The sequence below is a fragment of the Onychostruthus taczanowskii genome, unplaced genomic scaffold (genome assembly GCF_017590055.1).
Source record: "Onychostruthus taczanowskii isolate IOZ18803 unplaced genomic scaffold, ASM1759005v1 scaffold48, whole genome shotgun sequence".
Taxonomy (NCBI): domain Eukaryota; kingdom Metazoa; phylum Chordata; class Aves; order Passeriformes; family Passeridae; genus Onychostruthus; species Onychostruthus taczanowskii.
Genome location: NW_024502347.1, coordinates 5271149 through 5286426, shown reverse-complemented (window position 1 = coordinate 5286426; position 15278 = coordinate 5271149). Strand labels below are relative to the sequence as shown.

At 34.6% G+C, this 15278-nt stretch overlaps 1 protein-coding gene across 1 annotated transcript in view; it reads right to left on the bottom strand.

Annotated features, from left to right (window-relative positions):
• ASCC3 (activating signal cointegrator 1 complex subunit 3) overlaps positions 1-15278 on the bottom strand; it is a 252629-nt gene that overhangs the window by 83837 nt on the left and 153514 nt on the right. Inside the window, exons 17-21 of the mRNA XM_041414871.1 lie at positions 10109-10228; positions 5945-6109; positions 5012-5098; positions 2651-2827; positions 408-633 (exon numbers count right to left, since the gene is read on the bottom strand). Coding sequence (XP_041270805.1) covers positions 408-633; positions 2651-2827; positions 5012-5098; positions 5945-6109; positions 10109-10228 — 775 coding nt within the window. The remainder of the gene's footprint in view (positions 1-407; positions 634-2650; positions 2828-5011; positions 5099-5944; positions 6110-10108; positions 10229-15278) is intronic.

Genomic DNA, 15278 nt, shown 5'->3' with positions numbered 1-15278 from the left:
TGTTAATAGTTAAAGAAATAAGGCCACATTGTGCCAACTGGCAAAAGTAAACAGATGCCTTTTATAGTAGCGTGTTTTGTAAGGTGGGCAGAAAGGGAAGCACACAGGTCAACATAAATATGTATATATACACATATATACCTAAATACTTATCAATAGACATCTCCTTTCCATCTGTGTTCTGTGACAGGACATGGACTGGCCTTATCCTTAGAGCTGTGGCATTTTACAAGCTGTGGAGACTGGAAAAAACCTTCTTTATTGGATAAACCATATTAATGTGTGGGATGTGGCTACATGGCTCCCAGACCAGAGAGGGAATGTTGATGGTGCGTGGCTCAGATTTAGTTCTTACTTGCCCATTGTTTTCTAATAGTTTAAGCAGATCAGCCTTGCTGCTTTCTCACCTATTTCATCTTTTCTCATGTCCTTCATCTTGTCTATGGTGAGATTCTTCTCTTCCAGCTTGGAGAGGACGGATGGTGGTAGCACTGAGAACTGCCTCAGCGGGCTCACCCAGCCCCAGAGCCGCTTGTCAATGACTTTGCTGAGGTTCAGTAGCCGATATGTCATGGCAGGCCAGCGTTTCCTCAGGGCAATCTCAAAAAGAGCTCGAACAATACGAGCTGCATTCTGGAAAGTGAAAAGGAAAAAAAAAAAAAGGCAAAACTGTTGTAATTCTCTCAATATTCTTTGTAAAATGAAAAGGATCCCATAGACTGATCTCTGACAAACCGTAACAATAGATTTTTCTTTTCAAACTGATTTCAAACATTTTTGAATACTATTTTTTCCATCACTGTCTAGTGGCAGAACTACTTCATGGCTGCATTCTGAAATTATGAAAAGAAACATGTGCAACCAATTAAAATGGTAGTGTCAGGTCTGCCATAGAACTTTGATCACAGTTATGCTAACATTATGGAGTTCTAAATTTATTGTGTATCAATCACTTCTGAAGCAAATTCACTTAATGTACCCCCCATATAACAGACACCTAAAAATTCACTTTATATGGAAATTAAACTTTTGTATTTCTGCAGTTTATGCTTCTATAATAGCATCCCATTTCACACTGAATTTCACAACATTTGCACAGAAGCTTAACAGTAGTGAATGTTTAAAAACATTTTACTATATTCTGAGAATAGTGTATAACCGAACTGTACAAATATGCTTGGACTTGGAAAAATAATTATTAACATAAGTTTGAATGAGGTCAGTCTTATCCTGAAAACCTAAGTTATGGTACTCCTTTCATAAACTTTTCAAGCTGTATTATGAAGCTATGCTTTTTTTAAAATTTTTTTTTCCCTACCAGTACTATGTCTGGATTAGGAATTATGTTCTTGATTCATTGAATAGAATATAATCATTCCCTACTGGCTCTGCTATGCCAACAGGAATAAAAAATAGAAAATTATTTCGTTGTGATAGGAAGCATATGTTACTAAAGAAGCACATTCCTCTTACTTAGAAAGAATGAAAAATTTTCTTAATACTCACTATCCAAGTTAAAAAAAAAAAAAAAAAAAAAAAAAAATCACTCTTTGTAGCACTGGTTCCACAAATACAGTTTATGAAGATCTGAGAAGAAGACCATTTGCCTCACTAAACATGCTATAAGTGAGACAGACAAATAAAAGCAATTGCCTTGAAAGCAAAGATTAAAAGGATCCTACTGAAAAGGATTTTCCTGTGCAAGTGCCACAATTTTTATCATGTGTACAATCAATTAATCATTTTCACATTTATACGCATACATGCTACAAAATACAAACATTTCTGAAAAAGGTTATGCTGCTATGAAAATGTTGCTAAAGACTATGAATAATTTTGAATATTTAAATCTCATCTTTAGTACCAACTAAATGCAGCTTTTAGATTAACTCTTTCCAAAGCAGTTTTGTAAGGATGAGACAGAAATAATTCCATGCAACAATCTCTGCTGACTATTAAATATAAAAAAGAAGAGTGAGAGAGAGAGATGGGCTAAAAGGTACCATTTTTTGGGGTCACAGTTTTCTAAATAGATCTCTGTGTCATATCCCACTCTGTACCTGCCTATGTGTGGTAACTAAAGAGGCTGTGTTACAATCAACCCTTTGTGTCAAATGAAGCCAACAAACAAATACATAGACTGTTATGACAATCTGCATATTTTTTTCTGGATTACACCTGGCAACAGAAGTACAATAGCACATCTTTCGTAAGTAAACCAAGGTATGCAAATCAAACACGAAATATGTTTTCCAGAATGAAGTATAAAAACACACAAAGCATAAAAATAGATTACAACAGTTTTTCACATTTAGAAGAAAACTCTGAAATTTAGAGAATATAATTTCTGTGCAATCACAATTAGAGCAACTAAATAGAATAAGATTACATGGGTGCTACAAACAAAAAATGACATTTATAATTAACAAAAACTGCCATAGTCTCCCAAGGTAGCCTTTTGCAAAAAATTTTCTACTCAAGTGTTATATCTCATATGCATGTATAAACACAAGACTCTGATTTTCAAAGAAATTTGCACAAAAATGTACAAAAAAGGTGCAGATCGGGGCCTACTTATATAATTGTAGATATTTGGGAGAATTAAAACATCAGAAGTCAGCAACAAATACGTAGAAAATACTATTTTTACCTGCGCAACATATGCAGAATCCGAAATAAGGGAGAAGCTGTCCATCTCCCCTCTGCTAATGTATGTTTGAAGGAGGATATTAATTTTTCCATAATTGTTTTCCACACCTCCTGGAGCAGGAAGTTCACAGAAATCATTTAGTAAGGTATCTAGCTCTTCTATTTCTTCTTCTCTTACCTACAACACAATTACACATTTTGAAGAGGTTGAAGCAATTTGATAAAAATTTTTACACTGAAATCAAATTTTCCTTATAACATAGTTATATCACAATTAAATAGAGTCTCTAGTTTTAAGGAGAAAAAAAAAAAGAAGAAAAAAAAAAAAGCAGTAGCTAATAGACCATTAATGAAACTATCTTAATAGGGACACAATTACATTTGGTTATTCATCACCATCTATTAAGGTTGCCATTGACACACAAAAATTTGATATGCCACAAAAATTGAATCTTGTGACCTTGCCATCCTTCATCTGATGAGATTTTATTTTTTATTTGACCAGAGTAAAACTTCTGTCCATCTGGATTAGGGCAATCTTGAATTAACATTAAATGTACTCATTATAGTTACACAGTTTGCATGTGGTATAATACATTTTTAAACTCAAAACTGTGAAGTACTATGATTCATCATATTAAATTTTTCACTGTTAATAAGATTAAGTCTTAATGTGAGTAAAGAAATATTAATATCTATGGTTTGAATAATGCATAACATTTCACATTCTAACTGATGACCCTTACATGGCAAAACCAGCATAAATCTACATATTCTTTGACTTACTGATCGTCTGTTAGTGTAAAACTTATTTGAAGAGGGTAAATGTTTAGTCCCTGCAGGGAACCATCTGAAAGTAATTTTCATTTGGACCTGACTACCTGACATACAAAAGACCCTAAGACAATTGGGTTAAAATCCCTAACTTTCTAGTGACTAGTCCCACAGGAAAGAAAGACATGAAGTACAGAACCATCATAAATGGCTCCACTTTCAGGGGAATACGACGCTTTGCTTACAACAGCATTTTTGATAATTTTTTCTGCTCTTGCACAGCACAAGTCATATCCAGATTTGTATTTCAGCTACTGATGAGTTACATATCTCAAAATTCAGAATTTATGAAGGCAATATGGAAACGTGATTAATTTATCAAAAGCCACAATTTCCATCACACAGAGGGGCAAATTCTGAGCTGCTGTTGTGAAAACCAGTTACTCATTTTAACATTCAGAGCTGCACAGCAAATGAATCACAAAAATCTGGAAATGACGGTGCACTGATGCCATGCCATATAAATCTGAGAAAGTAAACTAGAAAAACTGTGCTTTAGTCAAGAAGCATCACTACTAACTTTATTAAAAATATAGAAACATATCACATGATGTTTTCCATATGCTTTCCTTTTAAATATTAAATTACGCTAAATTTAGACCTAGTCAAGCATTATCACTATCATAAAAAAAACCCTTTCTAGCTTGGAAAATGTTCCATGTATGACTGTGAAACCTCACTGCTTATTATCTTCTGTAATAGAAGAGATTACAGCAAAATAGAATTTCTCCATTAGATAAAGAGATGGTAATACCCAGACAATGTGTGCAAATATGTAAATATGTAGATGGTGAGGGATTCACACTGCCAGCTCACAGAGCCAGGTGAATGGGAGCCAGCTTTGATCTGCAAGTTGTATAATTGTGGTAAAATGGCAATGAGCCCAAGCTAACAAACCCTGTGGAGTCTGGCTCGTACCTCTGTGAGATGGAAGCATGGGCAAACAAGCTCATGCCAGCTTGGAATGTATTGCCTCTACCCACACGGGAGGCAAAGAGGAAGGTTGGAATGAGTACAATAGAACAGTAATCTTCTAGCCTGTGTAAAATCTGTTATGACAACTTACTAGATTTCAGATTTGAATTTGTGAGAATTTATCGTTCTGCCAATCTAATAATGTTCCCTGCAGAAAATACATCAGAGTTCCCTTCAATACGTCCTGCCTCATTCCTGATAAAGCAAACTGTTCAGGGAGACATCCAATAATGCCTCAAACATCAAACAGAGAAACTATCTCATCCCTCGGCACACTATTCAAATGGACACTCAGCTTCACCTGTTAATAATTGAAGAGCTGAAAAGTTCTTAAAAGCATTTTAAAGAATTACTCAAAGATCCATAACTAGCTATTAAATGCGCACTACAGTTCAAGCTGAGCTACGTACAAATTTGAGTGAGAGCATATTATGTTTACTTAGAAAACATTTTATAATGGTGCTTAGCATTTAACAAAACTTGAGTCTGTAGGCAATATTTATGGAGTAAGTACTACAGAAGTGTCTAGCTTCAAGGCATTCTTTAACTTTACCTTTATCTGTTCAAATTCTTCAGCTTTTGACACTATAGCAAGAATATCACCTTCGGTTTTATGAGCATCAAACAATTCATTGAAAGTCTATTAAAAATAAAAAGAATTGATTTGTAACTGAAAATAAAAATACACATATAGTAGGAAACAAAGAAACCTTAGCCAAGAGTTTAAAAGGCATATAAGGCTAAAATGCAAGTTATTGGAAGACCAGGGTGATGCAATTTAAACAGGAACAAATTCCATAATGACTTTTCGGCAGTTTCAGAAAAACAATCCCTCCCAGTGCCTTGGCCACCACAAAATCAAGAGACATGCAATGTGGCCACTGAAAAAAAAAGTCTAGGACATTTCTGACTGAATAAATATGTAAGACTAATTATACACAGTGACAGTATACAGTTAAAAATTATTAATGCTGAGTCTTTAGCTTTTATTCAAGAAAAACTTATTTGCTTAGAAAAATGTTTTAAGATGAATGTGTACATAAAATCAAGTTTCCAATACAAAGTTTTGTACATGTTTACAACAGAATCTGATTACAGTGCCAGAAGTTGTTCAAGGTTGTCAACATGATAGGACTTTCTCCCAGAGAAGGTCATCCGTTATCAGACACTACAGTACAATGCACTATCACCTACCTGTGGGTTGCACACACCATGAATGTCAAAATGTTTCTTATAATTCTTCAAAAAGAAGTCAAAAAGACTACAGAAATTTCAAATCTCACTTTACTGAGTCTAATTTTTCAGTATTGTTTGATATTTAGTTACTTTCTTTTTTACTAATTCCTCTCCCCCACATTTCAGTAAATATGATTTGAAAATAAAATGAACAAATCAGCTACATATTCTGTAATATCTTACAACTATTTTAGGCGAATGTTAAAAAAAGAAGGAAAAAACCCTCCAGAAACAGGACATCATCTTTTACCTCTATAGTATTGTATTTAATATAGTAGTGGCTGGCAGTTCTGCCTAAATCTGTTGAAGAAAAAAAGCCAGTCCGTTCTTCAAAGCGAATCATGCGGGCTTTGTCCAGTTTTCTGCCAACTTCAATAACCAATTGTTCTCTGTGCTTTTCTAGACCTGGATCCATCTAGACATAAAACATACACATTTATTTGCATAAAAGAAATATTAAATATATAATTTTCTTGAGGTAATGCAGTCACACGAAGTCAAAAATCTGGTAAAATGAAGGTACAGTTATTAAGTCATAATTTTCTTGAGATCTCACTAATAACAGTTATATTGACTTTACTGACCGAGTCCTGTATGTACAGGACAAAATAATCAGAATAAAATTTCTTTTACAATTATTTGGGACTATCATTACAATGGAGACCAATACTACTTATGAAACAGTAGTATGATTATGAAACAAATTTACATTGAAAATTTTGAAAGATGTTTTAATGATAACATATTTTTCATTAAATTATCATTACTGTATCACTTCAAAAAAACATGTCATCTTATGGCACCTTCTGTTTATGAAAATGGCTGAAGATATACCTTCCTGTGTAGCTGACATGAGGATGGCTTTAATTGCTGTGATAATAGATTAAGCTTGAAATTGCATGGCTTAAATGTTTCTTAGCAAAAAAAACCCAACTTTAACATCTCCAAAAGCCTTTGGTATGCTAATTGGGATATTCTAATTAGTGACTTACAGATGTACAGTAACATTCATGTTAAAAGCACACCAAGGAGCTTCCTGTGCCCAACATCACTTCTATTCATATCAAAGTTCAGGAACTTGGACATTTTGTCCTACTAATTATACACATTATCTCATTAGTACAGAAAAGGCTGGGCAAAACTCCCATCTGAGTAGGACTGCTGTATAATTGTGTGTTTCCACATCAGACACCTGGGATACCCACACTGACAGGGATGAGTGAAAAGGGATTCATAGTTACGTTAACCTTCTGCTATACGAGCACCTGAGATATGGCTCTAATTAGACAAGCAATAATTAGTTTTAAGGACTGAAACTCCATCCTAGTCCACAGGCAGTATTCTTATTTCAGGGCTTGTGTATAGTTCAGATTTCCTACAGAAGAAGTCATACCAGCCCTCTTGGTAAATGCGAAACAGAGATACATGGCCAAGACAGCAAAAAGGAGCAGGCTTCTGAATTGTTGTGCATTGGTTTGCTCTGGTTTTCCCTGGGCCAAGATCCAGTTTCACCTTTGTGCAGAAGTACATCAGCTCACGGTCAGTGAAGCTGCGGACAAATGTAGTCATCTCCACAAAGCAGCTGGGAGACTAGTTCCTAATATTCCATGTTTGCCAGTTACCCTGAAGCTGTTTCTCCTTAGTTATGGCTTGCCTTAGTTTCAAGTCAAAAGCTAAGATGGCAAAGGTCTAGACTTCTTTTCTCAATAGTAAGGCATGCATTGAGGTCAGATTTCAGAGCAGAGTTAGTAAAAAAAAAGCGATCTAGATGCCAGATGTTCACCATTTCTTAAAACTATTGTGGGGGAAAAAATTAAAAAAAAATATCAAAATTACTCCCTACTCCTTTGGCAGTCCAAAGTACCTGCCAATCTTTTGCCTTACATAAAAGCTGAAGCTGCAACAGCACACTAACATTTTTTAAAAAGTTTTAGCTTTAAAGGAAAGGTCACCAACTTGAAAAAGCCATGAAACTATTTGAGTTTAGAGAATCCATGGTTAGCACCCTTCTTGTTGAACTTGCATAATTAGAAATCCTCAGAATAAAGGATCCAGTCTAGAACAGCTTTAAGCCCTTCTCTTTAAAATGAGCCTTGTCATGTCCACAGTAAGAAACTGAGCAGGTCTGGAGTATGCATATGGAAATTTAAGAGTGCATGATAAAGCACATTACTATTCATTATAAAGTACTATTCATTATAAAGTATTATTCACACCATTTTCCTTTAATCTACTGACAGAAATGTTGGGCACAAGCTCCTTTAATTTTTATATCTAAACATAAGTTTTAATAAAAAGCTCTGCTTAACTATCAGAACACCAAAGAATGGAACCAAAAAGAGGAGAAAATAGACAAAGAAGGTGTTTAATCCGGGCATCTTTTCATTGGAACCCCAGAAGTATGAGAAAATGCCTGTAATTCATACCACTGCCTTCACTAATACAACATTTGCATTTGCTCCACTTTTTCCTTCCACTCTTTATTTTCTCTTGCTGCCCCTCATTAATTTTGGCCATTTTCATGAATCAGTAAGAGGCATTATTGGCATTTCTGGCAAACAACTTCAAAAATCACAAATCAAAGCAGTGGACCTGCAGTAGCCTGCTCCTAGGTGTAGCCCAGAAAGATCCTGGAGACAACATGTGGGGTTCCAAAGATGTGCACCCTATTATGTGAGTGCCCTGAAGTATAATTACTGGATGTCATGAGCACCAGTGGAAAGGGAATGGGGAATGAGTTTGCATGATCTCAGTCTCAACAGCTAGAAGTGTGATCCATGAGGGTTATAGGGAATCTAAATGGATAACACTGACTGTCAGTAAAAACAGAGATAGAAATTGGCATCCTGCAATTACTAAAATACAGTAAGACACCAATTATGAAAATTGGATACCTATACCCAGACTGGTCTAACTGACCAAAGCTTTGGTTGTACCTGCATCTGGCACTAGAGCATCCATATTCTATCACACATAAGCTTTGACATTTAAAACTGGTTTAGCTAGAAAACAAGCGAATTTGCATTGGTTTTGCTCCTAGATGAATGGGTAACACTTCACATTGATATAATTCGTTACTGCCTTAATTCAAACATATGCATGTCTAATATTAGCACATCAAATCCAAAGGAGTAGAAAGAAGGTTAGTGGAACAATCCTCACTTTCTCAGCAGCTGAACAGAAACACTAGAGTAGGAGGAAGGGGAGAAAATCCTGTTCGTGATTTTTAAAATTTTTAAAAGATATTTCTGTTACTGCTTTTTTCACCACTTATTATCATGATGGTTACATTTCTTTTAGTGTAGAATTTGCTAGTGAAACAAAAAAACAGAATTTATATTAGTGGGACAACAACATTCTTCTCGCTAGCAAATCAATTTTTTTATTCTCATTCATCTATTACTTTGTGGTCTGTGTTATATACTGTTATATTAACATATGGTAATGCACTATATGGCTTTTTATAGAAAAGAAATTTGAGATGACCAGAGGTCTAAATGTACCTGCAGAAGCTTCCTTAAGCAATAGTACACCTATTTCCACTGCAGTTTCCACTATCAGAGACAAAAAAAATATCAAACAACTGTCTGCTGACATATACCTCTACATGTTACCATGACCTAACAAACTGCTGCTCACAATGTCAAAATAAATGATGAAGTCACAAAATGGATCCTTGATGTGAAATAAACTGCAATTAACATACACTTATGAGTTTGCCCTGCATTAGGCTCAATTAACTGTGTCCAACTATGTTAACATTAAATGCTTATAAACAACTGTACAATGAAAAATGTAATACTATTTAGATAATCTGTAAACTATTAATCTTCCTAAAATTTACAGGTAATGGAAAAAACTTGGAAAAAAACCCTTATGTAAATGTGCTCTGATTTATATCACAGCATGAAATGCTTTTAAATACACAAAAAAATTTCCAGACAAATTAATACACAAATCTTATAATTAATAAATCATATGAAAGAACATATCACCCAATTAAAATTTTTATTTTATAGTTTATAAATTATTATACCAGGAAACATTCTAAAACAAAAACTGACGGGGTGAATGGGAATCAAGCAACTCAAAATGATTTCTTTTATCATTTCTATCTAGTCTACAAAACTGAAACACTGAAAACAGCCTAAGTTACAGTAACTGTGTGATAAGAATGAATGGTGTCCTTTGGAGCATAACTTGACCAGTTAAAATGTATTTTTATGTGAACAGAAGGGGCCTCATAATTCAGTGTTAAAAACACTCTGCTACAGAAAATATCTTCCTTTTTCTAAGCACTTTAAAAGAATTGCTGATGTCAGGTTAAGTAGAAATAGCAAATATTTATCCTCACATCAGGGAAGGATTAGAGACTCAGAACAGGTTACAGATTTTTTTAAAATGCATTTTATACCTGATAAGCTTTGTGACTGATGCCATATACTAATGGATTTGCTCTCATCCGTACATAAAGATAAGTGTAACTTATCCACTTTACTGCTTCTTCCACATTAGTTACCGTGCCAAGAGCAATCTGGAAATAGGAGAAGAGAAAAAATTAAGTATGTAGTTACTGCTGTGCATAAGTACTTGGCTGAAAACACATGGAATTTACAGTATTAGCACAAGAATAAAGAAAGCATTGGGATATTCCCAATTTACAGAATTTTGAAATAATCCTAAAATAATAACTTGACCAATTTATGCAACTTTATCATGTGAACATGTAATAATAACATGGGTTGCTTTGACAAAATACTATAAATACAGTGACCATAAATGATCTTTCCTACACCACTTACAATTTTTTTGCAATTAAAAGATGTTATTGAGCAAGCTTGTTATAAAAATAAAAAGACAAACAAACAAAAATTATTCTGTAGTGGATATGGTCAAGGTAATTTAAAGAAGACTGCTCGAAAAGAAAAGAATGTACATTTAAAAGGTTAATTTCATCATGACAATGTGAAAGCACCATCAGGTCCTTAATAAAACGATACCAAGAATCTTTAGGTTTTTTCTCCCTCATACTTGGCAATCCCTTCAAACACAGTCTTTATAAATAGTTTTCTCCTTTTGTAGCTGCAAGTCAAACATACAGGTATCTGCTAGACTATAACAAAATATAACAAAATTGAACAGATAATATTTATATATATATATATATATATAAACATGTTTATTTATATTTCAAGGCAATCAGGTACACCAAACCCATTTTTTGTACTGACTATTTTTTTCTGAAAATTCAATACTTTTATCACCAAATTGTTGACCACACACGTATTTTTACTGGATAACTTCAGCTCTATTTTGTACCGGTTACATTCACTAGAAGCATTTTACTGCTTAATTCCAGTTAACCTGATTATACCAGAAGAAGTTAATATTTCCTGCATGTCCCATGAACAAACCTTTTTTGGTTGTTGCCACTTGTTAAAACAAGCAAAAGTCCCTCTTACCAAAGTTTTGTGATCCATTACTGCATTTTTAAAGCTATTTTTGTTTTATTGGTGTTTGGATTTCATATAAATCTTCCATGTGACTTGGCAGAAATAATAATTAAAAAAAGCCTATAGAACCGAGTACATATGCATGTTCAGACTGAAGTACCTAGACTGTAATAACAACACTGACATTCTTTTTCAAGTAACATAAATATCTGGTAAAAAATAACAACGAAAGGCATATCTGCCTTAAGTAAACTTGAATCCAGCAAAACCATGTTAATATCAATGTCTAATAGCATGGAGTAACCCTAGGCTTTGCTTAACACACTTTTCAAGTGGTATTTTGTTGTTCAAAAGCATAAAGAAGTTGGGGCAAGTCCCATCGTATTGCTTTTCAAGGCAATAGCTATATAATGCACTGAAGTAGCTAGAAAAGCATTCAGTTATTCACAGACTACTACAGGGAGAACATGGAATAGAGCCCACAGGTTACTATTACTTGATTTGTACACAGGTTATTTGCAGCATTTGGTTTCTTTGCATGACTCAAATATCTTTCAGTGCAGAACTTGAAATAGCTTAAAAACATAGTCCACTAGTAGCATTGTCAAGAACCACTTCCACAATCATGAAAACGTAATATTCTTCTTACTGAGGACCATTAAGTCTGACAAAAACCAAAACAAAACACGCCTCACTTTTTCTTTGCCTCATTTGTTCAAATACCTGATTCTACTGCTATTCTACTCTATTCTGATTAATTATTTAATAAGTTAAAACCAAAACTGAAGGAAAAAAAGCAATTGTGAAATACAGTTGGATTTCAAATACAGTACTAAAATCTAATACTGCAGTTTCCTTCTTCCCCCAACTTCAATAATATAGTAAAAAACCCAGAGTAATTTCTAAATATTTGCTGCCATCTAGTGTTCAAGTAAAGTTCTTAGGGACTGAAAATTTATCCTACATTAAACAGTATGAATGATCCAAGTTTCCAGCATTTCCCCAACTGTGTATTAGACATTTAGTTACAGATCGAATAATTGGTGAGTAGAAATATTTGCTATCTTGACATTGTATTGCCCAATTGCACCAGCTGTCATAAAACAATTTTTTCACAGTTCAAATGTGAACAATGGTGTTTCATCACTCACACAACATAATTTTGAGTAATACATTTATCCAACTCATTTATCCCATTTTAAATTACAGCAATAATCAGCATCACACAATTTTAACTAATTTTGCAGTGACTGACGTTGCTATCATTACAACACTCTTAGCAGCTTTATAATTAATTTTATTTTTGGCCCCCCCTTTTTTTTTTACAAATGCTATACCACAAACTTTATCAAGCTGAATGATATTTCGGAGGAGGTGGTTTTGATTTTCAAAAAAGTGTAAACAGATATAAGTAGCATGGCTTTTGGGGTGCAGTTCTTCAAAAATGAGTTTTTTTTCTCTGATATTTCTGACTATTAGAAAATGGCATAAAAATATTACCAATAATATATACTGAACTTACTATATAGCATAATACATTCTTTTTTACATATATGTGCCTTTTTAACAAATATACTGTCTGTTATTGTTGTATAATTGAGTCAGATTACACAAAGAAAAATTTCACTATATATATCAAATATTTGTTAAGGTAAGAGATCAAGGACCCTTTCTTACAACTGATGAAGCAATTTTCTGTTTCCTTTGGAAACCAGTGGATTTTAAATTACTATTTCAACCCCATAGGACTACGGTTTTATCCCTGTGAAGCTTTTGAAATAATTAATGCTAGTAGAATTGCCCTAAGTCAGACAGAATCTCCTGTGCTTTGCCCCATACCCAGATAAGCCATTCAGTCACCCGGCTCCTGAGTGATTTTTTTTTTTTTAGGAAGGACTCTGAAGGAATTTTTCATCTCTTCTGAGAACCCTTTCTTTCAAGGCAAAAGATTAAGAGGTTTGTCCAGATGTAAAAAGTCACCATGTTCAACATTCCTGTCTTCAGAGGAAAATCTCAAGCACATGCAAGTGAAGGCACACACCCTGGGGAAGGTCCAGCACTGTCCAGCACTGCAAATCATTTCCTAAGCTCTCTGGGGAAAGGAGTTGTCCCAGAAACAAGCTGGAGTCCAGCTGTGGTTGTCAGGGAGGGCTCTTTCAGGTGGAAACCATTAGGGAAGGAATGGCGACCTGCATTGTATGAGCTATTGATGATAGTTCCCAGATAAGTTGAAGTTTATGGTCTAATTAAACCACATCCCCTGCATCTTATCTTTCTTCCTGTATTTCCAGAAAAGACAGCTGTAGGTATTTTCTGTTTGCCAGCTGGTCAACTGCCGGCTGGTTTATTTCTTTTTACACCCTATTATGCCCACTGGCAAAATTTCAGCCAAAAAAGGAAAAGGGCATCACCATGTCTTCATTGATCATCACTTACCATTTACTGTTCTGCTAATTTTTAGGAGAAAAAAAACCCACAAAACCAAACCAAAACTCAGATCTGTAGGAGAGAGTTAACAGTGGACTGACATGCTGATATACACATTCTTAATTTTGGTGTCAACTCAACAAAGCTGGATATATTTCAGGTATTCCCACTCTGTAGTTCTCCTAAGAACAAAAGCACTGAAGTATCAAGATCAGCTGTCCCTGAGGTTAGGTAACAGCAAGTGCTGAAGAGCAAAATGCAGCAATGAGGAAGAAGCATCATACACATTTCTCCCAAATTATTTAACTATTGCATCTCAAGGTCTTTAGTTAAAGGTATTGGCTTTGTACTTGGTATCTTAAAATGGATTTTTATTCCATTTGTGGACAGTTTCTTAGGTACTTTTCTGTTTAGAAACAGCTCCCTGTAGAGAGTTCCACTGCCTAACCACCCAGTTGACATAATTTTGTTTTCTAAGCCTGCCACTGGCTCATTGCAGCCAAAACATCCTGGTTCTTGTCCCAGGAGAGATGCAATCTTTTGCCATATTACTTCATTTATTACTTCACAAAACTCTGTCATATAATCTTGACTTGTTTTGTTGTCTCCTGAAGCATATGGAAAAATTGGTGGGTTCCTTTCACTGATTTATTCCTTTGCCCATCCTCTCTGATAATTTCCTGCTTTTAGAGAATTATTTTTATATGGGTATTAGAACTACTGCAATTTTTTGCATTATTGCCCAAATTTTCTCTCCTGCACCACATAAGTCTAGGTAAAAATTCAAGGCCCTGGACTCCCCTTAGCAAGTGTGTGGCTAGGATTATGTGCTGTATTACTCCAAATATCTGAATCGTTCTTACCATCTACCTTATTTCTGCTAAGAGACCTGGTCTAGATAAAAGCCATTTCATATTCTTGTGGAAACATGAAGTCTTCCCATATTCCAACTGCTGTCTTCAGTTTATCAACCCTTCTTTCAGCTATTGGTGTGTCCATAACAAATTAAGAATTTAAACAATTCAGCAGTGCTTCTGGCCTTTAATTTGTTTCTCTTTATAACTAGAGAATAAGCATTTGGATTTCCTGAACTACTTGTAATGAAAGCAGATTCTGCTCCTACAATATGTTGTTTTATTATCCACCAGTGCAGATTTCCTGGTGCTAACAACAGGCTGTGTTATGGAGAAGATGACAGTGGTAATCAACATACTTGTCTTGACTTCTCTAACAAATCAGTCAAAACTCATATATTTTGTATCCATACAGTGCTTTGTTACTACCAATGGGCAGAAGATGACTAAGATTGAATGTGCTTCCTAAGACTACATACTTAATCATATGATAGCATATATTTTCAGACATGTTCTTTGTCCAGGATGGTGCAGCATATTGGAATAGTCATCTCCAGATAAACTTAACAATTTCTTCTAAACCATATGTATCTTTCTCAGAGAATTCCACTATCTTAGATCAAATCAGCATACACAGAAGTTTAGACTGACTCCAATTATAAGGAAATGATAAACTTACTTTCCAGAAAACACAATAGCTCCTTGTCAGTGCTCATAGTATTGGTTACCTGTAATCTGGCAGGTACTAATTTTTCCTGCATAGGAAGGATAGTAATGTCACATATGTTGCTTTCATGCCCTTGCTTGTACTATTATACTCCACTGCTATTTCTACTAACAATAATTTATC